The sequence below is a fragment of the Papio anubis genome, chromosome 17, assembly GCF_008728515.1.
Source record: "Papio anubis isolate 15944 chromosome 17, Panubis1.0, whole genome shotgun sequence".
Classification (NCBI taxonomy): domain Eukaryota; kingdom Metazoa; phylum Chordata; class Mammalia; order Primates; family Cercopithecidae; genus Papio; species Papio anubis.
In genome coordinates this window covers 28,276,559-28,296,061 of record NC_044992.1, presented here as the reverse complement: position 1 = coordinate 28,296,061, position 19,503 = coordinate 28,276,559, and the positions used below count along the sequence as shown (strand labels likewise).

The 19,503-nt window shown below is 40.4% G+C and overlaps 1 protein-coding gene and 1 pseudogene across 6 annotated transcripts in view; one reads left to right on the top strand and one right to left on the bottom strand.

Annotated features, from left to right (window-relative positions):
* The window catches only part of AP2B1 (adaptor related protein complex 2 subunit beta 1), a 137,865-nt gene extending 118,682 nt beyond the window's left edge, over positions 1-19,183 (bottom strand). For 3 of the 6 annotated variants that reach the window (XM_021928937.2, XM_021928941.2, XM_021928942.2), the window contains exons 1-4: positions 18,661-19,183; positions 11,909-11,968; positions 7,634-7,739; positions 95-230 (exon numbers count right to left, since the gene is read on the bottom strand). In XM_021928937.2, the coding sequence (XP_021784629.2) occupies positions 95-230; positions 7,634-7,739; positions 11,909-11,945 (279 nt within the window). In that variant the 5' untranslated portion in view covers positions 11,946-11,968; positions 18,661-19,183. Of the gene's footprint in view, positions 1-94; positions 231-7,633; positions 7,740-11,908; positions 11,969-18,066; positions 18,086-18,407 lie in introns of those variants that run through there. The other 3 variants (XM_021928939.2, XM_021928938.2, XM_021928940.2) reach the window with 3 other exon arrangements.
* On the top strand, positions 8,070-9,445 carry LOC110741563 (annotated as a pseudogene).
* Positions 19,184-19,503: the final 320 nt, after the last annotated feature.

Sequence of the window (19,503 nt, the reverse complement as noted above, 5' to 3'; positions counted from 1 at the left end):
TAGTCATTGCCAACACTTCCCTACACTCCTTCCCTGTGAACAAAGGTTACTTATTTGCAATTCAGACTGTTCTTGAGGCCTTGGGAAAGGTTACCTTCACAAAGCTGTTCACGGCCATGATGGCCATGTCTGGCTGACTCTTGGCATAGTTCATCAAGTAGAGATACACAAGCTTCTTTAGTTCCAGATTGTCAGTCTGCATACAGTTCACTACGTCTGGAAAGAGAGAACTGAGAAGAGAGGGCAAAAGAGAAAAGGAAAGTAAGCAGGTGTTGGTGCCAAGCTGTTGGACAGAACATGAATAGCCTTAACTAACAGAGTGATTGATGCAAGAACAAATGTCCCCACAGTGGTAACTGTCACAGAAATGAATTACTAAAGAAACTGGCTGGGCGCGGGGGCTCACAATTATAATCTCAGCACTTTGGGAGGCCAAGGCAGGCGGATCACCTGAGGTCGGGAGTTTGAGACCAGCCTGACCAACATGGAGAAACCCCATCTCTACTAAAAATACAAAAAATTAGCCAGGCATGATGCTGCATGCCTGTAATCCCAGCTACTCAGGAAGCTGAGACAGGAGAATCGCTTGAACCTGGGAGGCAGAGGTTGTAGTGAGCTGAGATCGCGCCATTGCACGCCATCCTGGGCAACAAGAGCGAGACTCCTGCATCTCAAAAAAAAAAAAAAAAAAAAAAAACAGAAAAGAAAAGAAACGAAACTATAGGCCAGGCATGGTAGTTCACGTCTGTAGTCTCAGCACTTTGGGAGGCTGTAAGGATCACTTGAGACCGGGTGTTCAAGGCCAGCCTGGACAACATGGTGAGATCCTGTCTCCACAAAAATTTTTTTTAAAAAGCTGGGTATGGTGGTGCACACCTGCAGTCTTAGCTACTCAGGAGGCTGAAGCAGGTAGATCACTTGAGCCCAGAAGGTCGAGACGGCAGTGCGCCATGATCACATAACTGCACTCCAGCCTGGATGACAGAGTGAGACCTTGTCCCCAGCCAAAAAAAAAATAAGAAAAAAATTGTAGTGCTGTTCTCAACAAGGTCTCTATATAGTTTTAGAATAAGTTTTTTATTATGAAAAATGTTAATCTCAGTGCTGGGATTACATGCATAAACCACTGTGCCCAGCTTCATCTATAATATTTTAATGTATATCTTAAGAATCCTTTTTTTTTTATTTTTGAGACAGAGTCTCACTCTGTCACATAGGCTGGAGTGCAGTGGCACAATCTTTGCTTGCTTCAACCTCCGCCTCCCAGGTTCAAGCAATTCTAATGCATCAGCCTCCTGAGTAGCTGAGATTACTGGTGTGCGCCACCACTCTCGGCTAATTTTTATATTTTTAGTAGAGAGGGGTTTTCACCACGTTAGCCAGGCTAGTCCCAAACTCCTGACCTCAGGTGATCCATCCACCTCGGCCTCCCAAAGTGCTGTGATTACAGATGGGAGCCACCATGCCCAGCCAAGTGTCTTTTTTTTTTTTTTCCACTACCTTTATCACATCCAAAAAAAAAACAAAAACAAAAACAAAAAAGCCAGGCCCAGTGGCTCACATCTTTAATCCAAGCACTTTGGGAGGCCGTGGTGGGAGGACTGCTTGAGCCTAGGACTGTGAGATCAGCCTGGGCAACACAGTGAGACCTTGATACTGGCCTTATAAGTAATTTTTAAAATTAAGCCGAGGCATGGTGGTGTGCGCCTGTGGTCCAAGCTACTCAGGAAGCTGAGGTGGGAGGATCACTTGAGCCTGGGATGCAGAGGCTGCAGTGAGCCATGATCATGCCACTGCACTCCAGCCTGAGGAACACAGCGAGACCCCATCTCAAAAAATAAATAAATAAATAAATAAATAAATAATATAATAATTATTTTAAAATATTTATTTTATGTACAAAAAGGTAACAGGGTTTCTCTCATTGGGTGGGTGCCTTAGATAATCCATTTATGGAAGATCACTTAGTCCAACTTAATGAAATCTATATCCTTCACGTACTGATGGAAACACTGGTGGCATATAACGAGGCTGAATTTCCAGATCAGACTGTGCCCAGTTTCAGCAGACACGACAACAGCAAGAACCCTGGCTGACTTTTCATGGGTGGCTCTAGTAGAGCTGCTGATGAATCATCTTGCTTTCAGGAGTGCGAGAGGGCAAAAGGAATAATAATTCTTCATATCAATCTAGTACTGTTTCAAAGCACTTCAGTTACACTTTTTAATGTTCATATTCTTCCATTCTTGACCAGTGGGAACTTAGCTCCCGAATCCTTATGGTATGACCTGGTATTTTCCATACTTTCCTTTATGACAAGATGCTCCATCCAGGCTCATTTTGTACATTTCTAATCCCAGACCTAGAATCAGTCATCCTCCAAGATGTCCTGATTCTCTTTTAGCGAAATTTTTTTTTTAACATTACATATTCAGACAAAAGAATATTTGAGAGTAATCAAAGATAAAAAGAGTTTACACCTTTCCCAAGTTCTAGTTATTTCATGATTTACCATTCTCCGATAAGCCACAGGAAATAAATTTAAAGGAGCACCATTAGCTTGGAAGGGTTGAGCTTGTCAGATTCTAAAGTGTAAGCTGTATCTTTAAATATAGGATAAATATAACTTTACGGGAAGTTAGCAATTAATCTTCCCCACAATGCTTTATCAAAGTACCTTATAAATTTTTAATACTGCTAAACATCTTGCTACTAGCATAGAAGAAAGAAAAAACAAATGTAGGTATATTTCCACAAGGAAAGTAAGGGGAAAAAAGGGAATGAAATAGCTGGTCACATGGTATACATCCTATACACAAAAAAGGGTACAGAAGTAGAAATTATTCACAGAAAGGAAGCTGGACTCAGGTCAAAGAATCCACCATATCTCCAGTGAACCAGTAACTTCTGTCCTAAAAAGCAAACTATTTGTTTCACTTGTATGCATGGTACCTACCGTAGTTTCATGCACACGTAGATAATTTAGTAAATACTAAGAACCACTCTCCAAAAATGTGTTTTCTATTTCCTAGACTAGCTCATGCACAAAACAACCATAACCAGTAAATAAATGTGAAACATTAACCAATAATAAATTTAAGATCCTAAATAGTTTAATTCTAGCAATCTATACAAGGTCAAGAAGACTAAATAGCCAAAGATCAAGCAAGAAGCAAAACGTGTTAAGTGCCAACCTATAAACTGGAAACCTGAACTTTCCAATATGGTGACCACTAGTCACATGAGGCTACTAAACACAATGTGGCGAGTGTGAACTGAGATGTGATGTAAATGTAAAACACACACTGGATTTTGAACACTTAGTATGAAAAACGAAATGTAAAATATCTCATTAATAATTTTTATGTTGATTACATGCTGAAAGGATATTTTAGATATACTGGGTCAAATAAAATGTATTACTAAAATTAATTCATCTGTTTCTTTTCACTTTTTCAAAATGGCTATTAGAAAATTTAAAATTACATATGTGGTTCACACTGTATTTCTGCTGGACAGTGCTGCACTTGAGGTTACTTGCAGGGAAGGCTGAAATATCACAATCTACAAATAGCTAATCTCCATTTTATTTCTTTGCACTATCTTTTTAGGCACAGCTCATATTTCATCTCCAAGAAGGGTTCTTCAACTATTACTGTTAACCTGGATCTCTCTTTGGTAGAACTCATATTGCCTTTAAAATATATACTTTGGTGCCTAATTATATAAATACGTTTTATTTTTCCCTAATTTTTTAAGTTTTGGGTCTCATCAACTAGACAGTAAGTGTCATGAAGGCAAACAGACATCCACTAACCTTTCTTTTGAATAATGATAAGTGGTATAGTGCTAGGTACATAATAAAATCATCAGCAATAGTAGGCATACAAAAAAAAAAAAATCAAGAGTTTTAACTTTTCTGCAGGATACAGAAATAAGCTTGGCAAAACCACAGCAGCCCCTGTACAGAGTTATGACAATTTTTCAGGAGTTTGAGACCAGCCTGACCAACATGGAGAAACCCCATCTCTACTAAAAATACAAAATTAGCTAGGCGTGGTAGTGCATGCCTGTAATCTCAGCTACTCGGGAGGCAGAGGCAAGATAATGCCTTGAATCTGGGAGGCGGAGGTTGCAGTGAGCCAAGATCACGCCATTGTACTGCAGCCTGGGCAACAAGAATGAAACTCCATCCCCCACAAAAAAAAGAGTTATGACAATTTTTACCATTCGTTTGTACTGATGCTTTCAATCCAGATTTATTCTTTGGCAAAAACAGCCCTTCAGTGACTAGACAGATCACGGATAGGCAACTACCACCTGTGGGCTAAATCTAGCCCAGTGCTGGATTTTTGTACAATCCATGAGCTAAAAGTGGTTTTTATAGATGAACTAAGTGTTCATCTATATGAATCTTGGCCGGGTATGATGGCTCATGCCTGTAATCCTAACACTTTGGGTGGCCAAGGCAGGTGGATCACTTGGCGTCAGCCAGGACTGATGGTAGGCACCTATACAGTACCAGCTACTCAGGAGGCTGAGGCAGGAGAATCCCTTGAACCCAGGAGGAAAGGCTGCAGTGGGCCGAGATTGCACCGCTGCACTCCAGCCTGAGTGATGGAGCAAGACTCCATCTCAAAACAATAAATAAATAAAACAAATCCAATGATGAAAAATACTATGAATCCTAATTAAGCAAAATGTTATCATCCCCCAAAAAGAATCCCACTTAATAGTAGACCTCTGGTACAAAACATTATACTTAACTATTATTTTACTTTGAATATCCTCAATAAAAAATTTGTGGAAATTTATCATCTCTCTTGTTACGTAAGTACCTACCTAACAAACTCAATTTTGCTTCTTTGCCTGCTAAGCAAAGAGTACTTTCTATGCCAGCCTGATGTACTTACTATTTTGTCCTTTACAAAAAAGTCTGCCAACTCCTTAGATAGATGGTCACAGGACAGCAATTTAAAAATCAAATGTGCTTTATGTGCTAACAAACAAAAGAAAAATAGCAAAAATTCACCTCAGAAGAGCAGCACCTGGATCAAGAGAAGATACAGAGTCATTTCCTAGGCTGCCATTTCTATCTGGGCTCCCTGTCTGGCTAGGGAAGCAGCCCTTACTTTTTCGGTCTCAGGATTCCCTTATACTCTTAAAAATTCCTGAGATCCCAAAGAGTTTTCGTTCGTGTGAGTTATATACCTATTGATATTTTACCATGTCAGGAATTAAAACTGAGCAATTTTTAAAAAATTAATCCATTAAAATAAGAATAAACCCATTTCATAACATTTTCAAGGTAAAATGTACTGTTTTTAAATTAATGAGATGGTAACACTGCTTTTTTTTTGCAACTCTCTTTAATATCTACTTTAAACAAAAATGGCTTTCTCATATGTTCCTGCATTCAACCTTTTGTAGAATGTTGTTTTGAAATATAAGAAAATCCAACTTCATACATGTATAAAACTTGGAAAAGGAAATAATATTTTAATAGCTTTTTCATATAACTAGATATTCTTTACTTTCTCTTTTTTTTTTTTTTGTTATAACTAGAAATTCTTGATGTTACACTGAAGCTAGACAAGCCGGGCACAGCGGCTCACACCTGTAATCCCAGCACTTTTGTGAGGCCAAAGCAGGTAGATCATGTGAGGTCAGGAGTTCGAGACCAGCCTGGCCAACATGGTGAAACCCCATCTCTACTAAAAATACAAAAATAAAGCCAGGTGGCAGTGGTGCACGCCTGTAATCCCAGCTACTGGGGAGGCTGAGGCAGGAGAATCACTTGAGCCTGGGAGGCAAAGGTTGCAGTGAGCCAAGATCACGTCACTGCACTCCAGTCTGGGTGACAGAGTAACACCCTGTCTCAAAAATAAATAAATAAATAAATAAATAAATAAAACTAGACAAATGGTGGTTTTCCTCTTTCTGAGTCCACACACTGTAGTTTCTTAAAAGTTAGTTGCAATATAGAATCTGAAACCATATCAATAAATTTTTTGTACTTGATTGTATTAAAATCCATTCATTTACATTCTATTTTGTTTTTTTGTTTTTTCGAGACAGAGTCTTACTCTGCTGCCCAGGCTGGAGTGCAGTGGCGCAGTCTCGGCTCACTGCAACCTCTGCCTCCTGTGTTCAAGCGATTCTACTGCCTCAGCCTCTAGAGTAGCTGGGATTACAGGCACGTGCCACCATGCCCGGCTTTTCTGTATTTTTTTAGTACAGACAGAATTTCATCATGTTGGCCAGTCTGGTCTCGAATTCCTGACCTCAAGTGATCCACCTGCCTTGGTCTCCCAAAGTAATGGGATTACAACCGTGAGCCACCACGCCTGGCCTATACTGTATTTTGAATAGATCTTTCATCCGTGCATGATTTTGTGATATACATAGGCTCTGGTCATTTGGAAAAATATTGGTTCACTGAGCTATGCTGACACATTTCATTATAAAACAGCAAATAATCACAGTCAATAATTTCACCACCAATCTCCTCAGAAAAGTCTTTAAGCATTAGGAAGCTGTCAAGCTTATGATGGGAGATACAGGTTTTCCAAAATTCTAATTTTTACCTTAAAACCTGAAATGTATCTATTGTCAATTTTTTTCCCTTGAAGTAATAGGTTCACTTTGTTCATTTTTGATAAAATATCTTCCAAATACCAAAGTCTGATTAAATATAGTTTGTCTCTCAATCATTCTTTCACATAAAAATGGTGTTTGCAATTCAAACAACCCCACAAGGGCTTTTTTTCAAGTCGACCATCACACTGCTATGCAGCAGAAGAGCTTTATGGGTAATTCCTATTTCATCAAACAGAGTATTAAAAAGGTTCAAGTTTTAATAAAACAAATTTTTACTGCTCATGAAGGACATTCCTAAGTGAAACTGCTCTTTTTTAGCACACGGTGGTAAGGAATACGATGACTACCATTATGGCTGGCACCACTGCCTTGATTCATGCTGAGGCACCAGCAGTTTTACCCACCACTGCTTTGCACCATCACTGTAAACATCAAAATAGTGAAAAAGGCAAGTAACATCTAAGAATTATTATGAAAACACCTTTGACCTCATGGACCCCCTGAAAGGGTCCTAGGATAATCCTCAGGGGCCTGCATATAATCCTTACTTACTTCCAAATGGTCTTAATTACAGAAATAAGAAATAAGACTACATGGATTTGGTTAACATTGATTTTCACCTTGAATTCAGCAACTGAATGTACAGTTGTAAAGCTGAGGGCAGTGGCTTGAGCCAATTAAAGATCATGTGAACTTATGCTTCTCAGTATATTTTTATCATCTTCTAAAACTATCTCAGCCAAAACATTTGCAACTGTGCCAGCTCTCAGGAGGTGTTATGCTAGATGTGAATGCAAAAAAATCAAACTCGTTTCACTGTTCTAACACAAATACACACACACACCCCAAAACAAAAAAAAACCCCACTTAAGTAGAGCATTAATACAAAAGCGACTGTACTTCCTGATGATGTTTTTAGTAGGACAAACCCATTCTTAGAGGTTCCATGATTATGATAGTTTTAAAGGAAAAGCAGTAAAGGCCATAAGATGGGGTATGGACCTCTAAAGTGATAAATAGTGATGACTCTTACCTAACATCCTTCCCCACAGTCATAGCAGCAATCACTTTCTTCACAGCCTCCTTTCTCTTTTCTTTTTTTTCATTGTTGAGCTCAGCTTTTAGTTCAAATATTTCTCCTGCAAGAGATGAGAACAAACTGGTGAGGTCCCAGGACCACAGATTTAGAGCAGAATACTGCACTATATAATAACCAATACCGGAATAGCAGAGCAGCAACTGAAATAAGATTTTAAAATTACAGAATACGTAAAATTCAAAGCCCTAGACTATTATCTGACTCACTGATAAGGAAGTCATCAGTAAGTTTTAAAAACCTTTTAAATTATGGCCAGAGAGGAAGGTGCAATCCAGATCTTTAAGAACCACAGGAGCGGGAAAAAGTAAATCTCATTATATCTAGCTACAGTGGGGAGATAACAGTATATGAAGGATGATCTTACATCAGAATGTTAAAGTCTGGAGAAGAACATAAATGTAGGTAGGGAGCGGGCATGTATTATCTCATTTACCCACGCTCGGTTTTACAGATTAAGAAATGAGGCTCAAAGTTCACAGAGTGAGTGACAAACTTGGGCTAGCACTGTGTCTCCTGACTCTTGAATTCAAAGCTTCTCAACCCTGGCCACACACTCATATTACCTAAGAAATACTAAATATAACAAAGTACAGGCTCCACTCTGGGCCAAATAAATCATAATGCCAAGGAGAACTCATATTTATACCTTTAAGAACTCCACCAAGTGACTCTAATGCACACCCAATGTTGAGAATCACTATTTTAATCAGTACTTTAATAAATTAGTGGGCTTTAAGGCCCTTCCTATTCAATCAAACAAGAATAATCTTGAAACCAAGAATGGTATACAATGGAGTCAATTCCAAACGTGCAATCTTGAACGACTGCTTAGGCTCCGCACTGTAAAATGTCAGGGACTGTAACCACTATTTTAAAGCCTGGTCTCCAGGCTCACCTATCTTCAAGATGCTGGACCCAAAATAAAAAAGAAAGTAACAACCCTAATATTGTTTAAAAGAAATGGAAAAAAACCACTAAGCCCATGAAAAAGAGGTTGACTACTCACACCTCAACTTTCCATCTACATCCTCCAGCTCATCTACCATGCCTCAAAGACTTTCCTCCACCTTCAAGACTGTTCCTGTCATTCCTTTCCACCAGATCTCATTCACCAGCACAGAAACAGTGGGGACAGTCTCCGCTTTCGGAGGTTGCTACTGCCACCTCAGTGGCCCCGGAACGGGGGGCGCCCAGGGGTCCTTCGCCCTCGGCCATGGCCCCCGCAACGGGGCTTCGCTGCCACCCGTGTCTGAGCTGGACTGTGCGGGCGCCAGGCTCCTCCGAAAGGCGCACGAGACAGCCTTCTTCCTCTGGTTCCGCAATGGCCTCCTGGCATCGGGCATCGGGGTTATCTCCTTCATGCAGAGTGACATGGATGGCGAAGCAGCATATGGCTTCTTCCTGCTGGGCCGCCTGTGTGTGGTGTGGGGGCAGCGTCTCACACGCGGTGGGCCTGGCGGCGCTGCAGTGACCCATGCAGCTGACGCTAGGGGGCGCAGCTGCAGGGGCCGTGTTCGCCGCCAGCCTGCTCTAGGTGTGCGCCGTGGGCTTCTACATGCGGCAGCTGGAGCTGGACGTGGAGCTGGTGCCCGAGGACGACGGGGCGGTCTCCGCGAAAGGCCCTGATGAGGCGGGCCGACTGCCACCAGAGTGAGCGACATGGCCGAGGGCCCTGGCAGGCTCTGGATGACGGCGCCTGAGGACTGCGACATTAAAAGCTGACCTCCCCTCCTCCAAAAAAAAAAAGAAAAGAAATAGTGGGGACAGAACACTACGTGATTTGCCGGAAACCCTTATGTGGAAAGGAAGAAATTAGTAAGACACATAAGTAGAACACTTTTTCGTTTCAATATTCATGGCCAATAAGGCAAAAAAAAATTGTTCCAAAATTTCTATTTAATCAACTGCTACAAAAGTAGCATAGCAAGAAAAGCTGGGCCGTTTAAAGAGTCATTCTTCATAGGACCCTTCACCATGTCCCATCCTGCCAAATCCAGCTCTTAGTTCCTCTCATTCACTTCCGGGAACAGTAAAGGACAAACGGCAGGGTTTCAGAAAGTCTGAATTGTGAACAGCAGCAGGTGTTGTAGAATCAAAGCAGGATGTAACAGAAATTATTCCAATTCCAAAAGCATAAATTTAAAGAATATGTTTCAGTGGCAGTTCTGGTGGGTGTTGCAGGAAGCACAGGGAACACAATCTATCAATTTTTTTTTAAGTATGATGTTTATCAGCAGTGATTCAGTCTGCAGTCTCAAACTTTTACAAATGCCTGAATTAAAAAAAGGTCACCAGGACCCTTTTCAAGAGTAGGTTTGAAGACTTAGGAGAGTTTTAAAATTGTAACGATTTAATTGTAATTATATCCCTTTATAGAATTATAGACATTTGGTTCATCAAAGCATACAAAATGCTAACAGAAGAAATAAACATATTTCCAAAAGAAAATCAGAAAAAGCTGAGAATGAATGACAAGTGGCTAATGGTTTTTGTGAGGTGTAAGTAATAAAAATAAGGAGGAAAAAGTTGGGCAGGACCAAAGAGGGGTACTAAAAGAGGGAAAGTCATATATTCTACAACTTTATTAAATTCCTATCTTTCCTCCCTCCTCCTCCCCCCAATCAAACCTACCAGGCACTGTTAGCAGCTAGCAGTAGTTCTCAATCATGGCTACACATTAAAACAGTCTGAGGAGCTTTCTTTTTAATTTTTGTTTTCTTTTGAGACAGGGTCTCTCTCTGTTGCCCAGGCCAGGGTACAGTGGCACAGTCACAGTTCACTGCAGCCTCAACCTCCTGAGCTCAAGTGATCCTCCCATCTCAGCCTCCCAAAGAGCTGGGACTACAGGTGTGCACCACCATACAGGGCTAATTTTTTAATTTTTTTCATAGAGATAGGGTCTTACCATGTTGCCCAGGCTGGTCTCAAACTCCTGCACTCAAACAATCCTCCTGTCTTGGCCTCCCAACATACTGAGATTACAGGCATAAGCCACCATGCCTGGCCACGTGAAGAACCTTTAAAATCCCCACACCCAGACCATATCCAGGACAAATGAAATCAGGCTGAGGTTGAGACCCAGGCATCAATATTATTTCAAAGTTCCCTGCCTGAGCAATTCTAATGTGTTGCCAAGATTGAAAGCTATAGACAACAAGCTGATGTAATTAAGCAACTCACTGCAACAAGAGAAAAAGAAGAATGGTAGTTGGTGTCATGTCTGGAATACTTTGGTAAATATAAGGACTCCTGAATACAAAAGCACAGAATTCTGATCCTAAGCAACAAATAAAGCAAGCTAAGCTACAGGCACAATAAGCTGAGATGGGCTAAAATGTTTGTCTTTGATAGGAAGACCCTCCACATTTCTAGAAATGATCTATTTTATTTAGGAACAATTTTACAAAAGATGAAAGGTTGGACTTTCCCCAGAAGAATCCTTTGTTCCTAGACCCAAACACATACATAAAAACAAGCATTATATTACTGATAACAAAGATGATGAGACTAATAAGTTCAAAGCCCCTCAAGTAATTCAGTCTATGACCTAAAAATCATAGATGGCTCTAGAGATTTCCTGTTTTAAATACACATCTAGACGAAGAACAAGGTAGATGTATATGGACGGATATGAAAATAACCCATTTCTATTTATTGTTCTGCACGATTGCTTTTTCATTAAAGATAAAAATTTTTTGAATCATATGTATTAATATATACACTTACATGCATGGAAAAAGACTTGAGGATATATACCAAGTTCCCTTGGGAATGGGAACAGGAAGGGAGAACTTTCATTTTTACCTTTTACATACATGTCTGTATTGCTTTAATTGTATTCTTTGTTATAAAATGTTTATTTCCAAGTAAAAATTATTTAATAAAAGAGAAAAGGTATGCTGCTTCTTTTGTCCTCCTCACACTTAACCAATCTTCAATGGATCAGTATTGATCTCAAACAGAAAAGAGGAGTCTCTTTCACTAAACAGAACCTTCAAGTCAAAATAATGTGCATCACAGCCCTATCTTTTAAAACCTACTCTTCAATAACTTGCTTGAATACATTCATCTGTAGAAGTAGTAGATGTCCAATGAGATTGTCAACATGTAGTATGTCTGAAGGAAGAGGTCAGGAACATTCTGCTTGGGGCAGTCTTACACTACAACTTTTGAAAATTTTCAAAGATTTGATTGTATTCTCATACTTACCTTTTTTATTGGTTGTGAAATACTTGGAGTCAGTCATGACTTTGGATCTTTAATGTGCACCTATAGCAAGAGAAAAGAATTCCTTCATTCAGGTTACAGATATCCAACAAGACATCCAATTAATTTTACAAACATCCAATTAATTTTAGGAACACTTATATTTAAGAATTTCTAAAAATGAGTAACATCTTCCTTTATCACCACCGTTGATGGTTCAAGGGATGCAGAGAAAACTAAGAATGTAACTCCTCAAGTTGCTAATAGGGGCACAAATCTAAAGGCCAAATGTAATCGGGTAAAAATATGAACCTATTATGGCTTTGTGATTTTATCCACAGTAAATCCTCAAAGCTTTCAAGAGCTAAAGCTGGACCTTTTTATAAATATATCTGCAATTACTTTCCATTCAGGAAAATCTGGTAAATTCCTTGCCTCAAGCTGCAATCACTCCAAAGCATATATTCTGAAGCAGTGTAAGGTCAAAAGAAAAAACAATTTTGCCGACCTACTACATGAAACTTTCAATAAAAAGAATCTCTTTCCGAAAAAAAAAATTCGAAATTAGTAGGACAATATTCTTTCACAACAAACATCTAGAGAGGCAACCATGACCTACACATGGAATTTTTTTTTTAAGTTTTAGTTTTGTAGGTATGTAGTAGGTGCATATATTTGTGGGGTACATGAGATATTTTGGTAACAGACAATGCATAATAATTACATTAGGGTAAATAGGGTATCCAATACCTCAAGCATTTATCATTTCTTTGTATTATAAACAATTCAAGTATACCTTCTTAGTTATTTTTAAATGTACAGTAAATTATTGTTGACTGTAGTCACCTTTATCTGCTATCAAATACTAGATCTTCATTGTACCTAACTATATTTTTGGATTTAAACAAAAAAATGTTTCTTTCTTACTTCCAACAATCTAGATTTAGTCCAAGAGTATTCTCAAATAATGCCAGTTTATAGTTACAAACAAGACAAAAGACTGAGATATCTGTTCAGACACAAGACTCAAACTGGTGTTGAAACAAAAGAACCTGGATCTCAACCTCGACCTTAACTCTTCCATCCCAATTTCCAGAAGAAATAATCCAGATGACAAATGGCCCCAACTAACAAAAACAGCACTGTCTGGTCACATTTTTACTAAATAATAAGACCACGTTTTCTGATTTGAGAAACTATAAGACTTTGTCCAATGTACCTGACTTCTTTAAATATATTAAAATTTGGGGCTGGGCACAGTAGCTCAGGCCTGTAATCCCAGCACTTTGGGAGGCCGAGGCGGGCGGATCACTTGAGGTCAGGAGTTCAAGACCAGCCTGGCCAACATGGTGAAACCCTGTCTCTGCTAAAAATACAAAAATTAGTCGGGTGTGGTGGCACACACCTGTAATCACAGCTACTTGGGAGGCTGAGACAGGAGAATCGCTGGGACCTGGGAGACGGAGGTTGCAGTGAGCCGAGATCATGCCACTGCACTCCAGCCTGGGCAACAGAGCAAAACTCCATCTCAAATAAATAAACAAATAGAAATTTAGGCCAGGTGCAGTGGCTCATGCTATAATCCCAACACTTTGGGAAGCCAAGATAGGTGAATTGCTGGGGCACACGAGTTTGCAACCAAGCTGGGCAACATGATAAAACCCCATCTCTACAATACAAGAATTAGTCAGGCATGGTGGCATGTACCTGTTAGTCCCAGCTACTTGGGAGGCTGAGGCGGGTGGATCACTTGAGCCTAGGAGGTCAAGGCTACGGGGAGCTATGATCTCACCACTGCACTCCAGCCTCCATGATAGGGTGAGACCCTGTCTCAAGGGGAAAAAATATATAAATATATATATTTTTTAATAATATTCCTTCTATACTCAAAAATGAGTATCTTTTTCCTTATCACCATCACTAATAATACTTATTACCAACTTCAGGACAAGACATCCTGGCACCTGCTCATTATTATCAGGTCAATATGACATAATATATTTGGCAAACAATAGTAAATATGTATCTAGGAGAAAAGACCTAAGCAGCAAACAAATCAATGTAATTAAAGGAAAGAAAAAAGAGCCAGATAAACATAAAATAATGAAAAACTTCTGGTTCAAATCTGATCTCAAAAATGTGCTACTTGTACAATTTAATGGAAATCAGACTCATCTGCTATCTTTCCAACCAGCTAATTACTATTTATAGTCTTGATCCCAATAGCTCTTTAGATTGTACCAGAAATTCACAGAATGATCTTGTTAAAAGAAGTGAGCTAGGACTCACAAATATCATTACAGAATATAGAAATTTCTCCTTTAATACTTGTTATAACTAAAAATTATACTGAGGCTTGCCTTATGCAATGTTTTTACAATGCCTTTCTAGCAAAAATTCAAAGAATGTTATAATCATTTAATCCATTCATAATGTAAACTAAATGTGAAGTGGGCAAATGAAGAAAGGAATTCTTCACATAAAAGACCTGGAATAAATCTGAAGTTATCTATGAATTTATATATACAAACAGAAAAACCAATAAACAGAAATGATTACTTGAGCCTCAAGGAAGGACTATAGCTCAAATCCATTACAATCTGTCTAGGATGTTTACTATGCTATGCTATGTCCTTTAAAACTTGTTTAAGATTTTAAAACAAAACCTCCTTAGAATTCGTCACCCAATTTCTTTGAAAAGGGTCTTATACACACACGCATTAAATTTTTTTTGGCCAGGCGCGATGGCTCATGCCTGTAATCCCAAAACTTTGGGAGGACGAGGTGTGCAGATAGTTTGAGCTCAGGAGTTCGAGACCAGCCTGGGGAACATGGCGAAACCCCATCTCTAATAAAAATACAAAAATTAGCCGGGCATGGTGGCACATGCCTGTAGTCCCAGCTGGGACTCACTGCAACATCCGCCTTCTGGGCTCAAGTGATCCTCCCGCCTCAGCCTCCCGAGTAGCTGAGACTATATGTTGGGATCACCGTGCCCAACCCATTAAAATCTGTTTTTTTGGCCGGGCGCGGTGGCTCAAGCCTGTAATCCCAGCACTTTGGGAGGCCGAGATGGGTGGATCACGAGGTCAGGAGATCGAGACCATCCTGGCTAACACGGTGAAACCCCGTCTCTACTAAGAAATACAAAAAACTAGCGGGGCGAGGTGGCGGGCGCCTGTAGTCCCAGCTACTCGGGAGGCTGAGGCCGGAGAATGGCGTGAACCCGGGAGGCGGAGCTTGCAGTGAGCTGAGATCCGGCCACTGCACTCCAGCCTGGGCTACAGAGCGAGAAAAAAAAAAAAAAAAAAAAAAAAAAAAAAAAGCTGTTTGTTTTTTTTTTTTTTGTGAGACAAAGTCTCACTGTGGCCCAGGCTCCAGTGCAGTGGTTCGATCTGGGCTCACTGCAACCTCTGCCTCCCAGGTTCAAGCGATTCTTCTGCCTCAGCCTTCAGAGTAGCGGGGACTACAGGCACCCACTACCATGCCCGGCTAATTTTTGTATTTTAGTAGAGATGGGGTTTTCCTTGTTAGCCAGGCTCGTCTGGAACTCCTGACATCAAGTGATCCATCAACCCCGGCCTCCCAACGTGCTCGGATTACAGGCATGAGTAAATTCTTTATAGGAATTTTCACTACATTCTATTGAACAATAAATTAACCTAAGTCTTAAGTCATGCCTTTAACAGCTCACATATTTCATTATCTGTAACAATTTCAATGTCAAGGAATATATTACTGTCCTGTTCACTGTGAGCATTAAGTGTTTTCATCTTAACTAGAAAATAATGCACCCACCCACAAAATTTCAGGGAAGAGAGGAGGGTCAAGCATCTTTAGAAGCCCATAACATAGATTCTAAATTAAGAGTCCCTGCTGCTCTAAAGAGAAGGGATATCACTGTAGTAAGCAACACTATTGTAAACAATATTCCCTATCCATATTGGCAGAGAAACATGGTGCCAAGCTGGCTCTTGCCTTAAGCCAAAAGAAACTCCAAGAAAAATGAAAATAGTCTAAATAAAAACAAATAGAAGACGTGATTGTTGCACAACACTGTCAGTGTACTAAATTCCACTGAACTGTATGCCTTAAGCTGGTTCATTTTATGGTACGTGAATTTCACCTCAAAAAAAAAAATCACATATATATGATTAAGTGTATCTCTCATATAGTGAGTTCTTACCTCATATAATGAGAGACACATTTAATCACATGCTAGATATGGACACAGCCAAAGTCTCCAAAATACAGGATGGCAAAAACTGACATCTTCATTAGAAGTAACAGAAAAAGTACACAAAATAGAGCTCAAGAAAAAAAAAAAAAAAAAACTCAAATATTTGCTGAAGTGCCTCAAAAATCAAGCTGCTCCTTTGGGGGAGAAAATGTTCCTTCAGAAGAGCCAGAGAAATAAGCAAAGCCATGACGGAATTTGAACTCACACTACCTTTCTACCAGATCAAACCAGACAAGTCACGGCTGTTCTGAGGATTTATGATATGGCCTAAGGCCATTGTTAAACAACAAAGCTGCCAGAGTCAAAGCACATAATCACTCTTACTTGCCCTGACCAGAGTGTGATGTCACTGCATTTCGGAGTAGGCCTCCCTGCACAGGATTACATATCCAGATTTAACATAACCTAGTTTCTACGAAATATAGGTTGTCAAAGTCCCTCCTCTCCTATACCTCCCTCCAGTTCCCTAAAAGAAAAATTGAGCAGCAAAATAAGATTAATACTTTGGGTAGAATAAGGTCAAAAAAATTAATAGGATCTTAATTCAAATGGCTCTCTGGGAAGCTAAATTCGTTCGTAAAGTCCCTAAACCCTTCTTTTCACAAAGTTGGACTTTACAAAGCTCAGTGCTCATAGTAAAAAACAGAACAAAGTTAACCAAATTATAAAGCAGAAATGTCATTCCAGTAATCTTTTATTGTAAGGGTGAGAGGTGCCAAATTCATTTCTAATCAAATATTCAGTAATAATGCAAAGACAATAGCATCATCAGGTATTATTTTTCTCATAAGAAATTATGACACAAAAGCTAAAATCACCTATGATTTCTACTTAAACAGACTACAAAGTAGTTTCTTAATATTATATAGAAGCAAAGGAGTTCAAAAGTTTTACGTCTAATTCTTAACCAAAATAACATTAAACTCTAGAAAACTTAAGCCTGGAAGGAAAGAAAGGACAAGAGAAAGGAGAAGGTGCCCTATTTAATATATTCCTTGCTCAGCTTGGTTCAAACCTGTGTTAGTACTTCAAAATATGGATCTTTTAAGGACGGAAAGAATGAAAGAACTGGACTTCCTTCAGTTTCTTCATATACAGTCAGAATATTAGATTTATATTGATTTTACCACCCAGCTTTTAGTGAGGATGCTTGCATTATACATCACCCTTTCTGCTTCCTTGAAAGTTTCAACGGTTAAGATACCTGCAAACAGTTCTCACCTTACCAGCACGCTTAGTCATCACTGGAATGTGTTACACGTTTTCTTAATAGAGCTGCACCTCCTTCATCTGCTACTTTCTATTATTACTTTGTTAAGTGTACCCTGAGGCTAAGCAATTCAAGTATACAAGGAAGGTAATTAATAATTTAAATTGATTCTCAATTGAGACCACCTTCTTTCTTAGTCATTCTGCCTTTGTAAGTTTAATGCATTTTCTTTTAAACCACAATGGTTATGATAAGTCTTTGGCAGTTTTCAAAACATTTTTTCTTTTCAAAAGTCAAGTTTGGCTGGGCGCTCTGGCTCACGCCTGTAATCACAGCACTTTGGGAGGCCGAATAGGGAGGATCGCTTGAGCCCAGGAGTTCTAGACTAGACTGGGCAACACAGTAAGACCCTGTCACTAAAAATATAAAAATAAAAGTCAAACGTTTAATGAAGCATCCGCGTGAGTTCAATAAAAGCCTGTCCCCCCACCCCACCCCTCCAACAGAAGACTGCTCTTGAAAATAAGCAGCATGAACAAATTATTTGGATTCAAATGATAAGGAAATAACAGTAAGTTCCAGTTTCTTTACTTTCAGCTTAATCGACAGCCTTTCCCAAACCAGACCATTCCCGCAGAGCAAAGAAAAAAAAAAAAAAAAAAAAAAAAAGGTGGGTTAAGATTTACCCCCATTTGCTTCCCCCTCTCTTACATCGGGTCAATTCTGGAGGTTACTCTTCCTCCAAGAGTCAGGAATGCCTCTTCTTTCCCCAGGTGGTCAAGATTCTAGCGATATGCTCCTCCATTACGGAGCAGGGAAGAGGCTGTCTCTCACCCTCAAGTTACTGGACAGACGACGTTCGCCCATCAATGAGCAAACCTTTGAGGTTTTTCCCTTTCGCTTTTGCTGGACACGTCTCAGACTCTTAGTGACTCTTAGTGAACGACGCCGAGCGGGGAAGAAAGACGGTTCCCCCCACGGCCTCCAGGCTCTATCAGCCACACCCCTGGCCTCTGGTCCTCCTAAACCCCCAATTCCGAAGCACATCTTACCCTCATGCCCCCAACTACTTGCTGCCACACCCGAGGATTCCCTCACCGCACCACAGTCATCATGGTGGAGACCCTTTCTCCAACCTTTTTCCTCTCACTGGTCACACCCGACGGTTCCCTGTGTCCTCAACGGTCACGCTCTTAGGATTTCCTCGCTTCCGCCGGTCCTCGACCCAGCCTGGGGCTCCCCTCCTTTTCGTCCCCCACCCCGTCAATTAGGGACACACCCCAAAGGCAGCCTCCCTGAACTCACCGGAGGCGGAGGCGAAGTCGAGGGCGGGGGTGGCGGCGGTAGCCGGAGAGCACAGCCCGGGTGGTGGTGTAATGGTTTCCTGCCCGTCACGATTCTTTTCTAGGTCTAAGCCACTGCGCAAAACCCACTTTGCCAGGGACAAAGATGGTGGGCAGGAAACTCTGACGTCAGAGAACCTCGCCGCGTGACGTCATCGGGGTGCGCGGGAGACCTAGCAAGGCGGTGATCTCTGTCGCCTTCCAGACCCAAACATTTCCCTTGGTCCCAGCAAAGCTGGCCCATCTGGGCCTCAGAGGATGTTAAGTGGCTACTCCAAAGGAATATATTTAAAAAGCTGACAATGGATTTGTTACCTCGCACAGAAATTCTCTGAAAAACGTAAACACACAGATGATGAAATATCCTGTTCCTTTGTGAAAAACAAAACCCCTCAGCTCATTTTCCTTCCAGGCTCAAGAGCGGACAATGGTGATATAACCCAGGCCTATATACGGGCAGTGGGGCTAGAGGATAGTGGTGCAGGTAAAAGAGGTTGAGGAGGCATTGGATGTGAGTTTGAATCCTTACCCTGAATGTGACTGGGAAAGTTAATGTCTCCTCAATCTTCTTATCTGTGAAATGAAGACAATGATAGTATCTCTCTCGGGCATGTGAAGCGTAAACCAGATACATTAGGTCAAGTGCCTAGTAAATAATAGGTGTGCTTACACAAAAGTAAGTTTCTTTCGGAAACTAAGACCTAGATTCCAGGACCTGGAACTGGAGAACAAGATTGATGAGGTTAAATGAACTAGCTGTCCCTAAGGTTAATTTCAGGGTGTAAAGAAGGATGGAGAGCAAAGT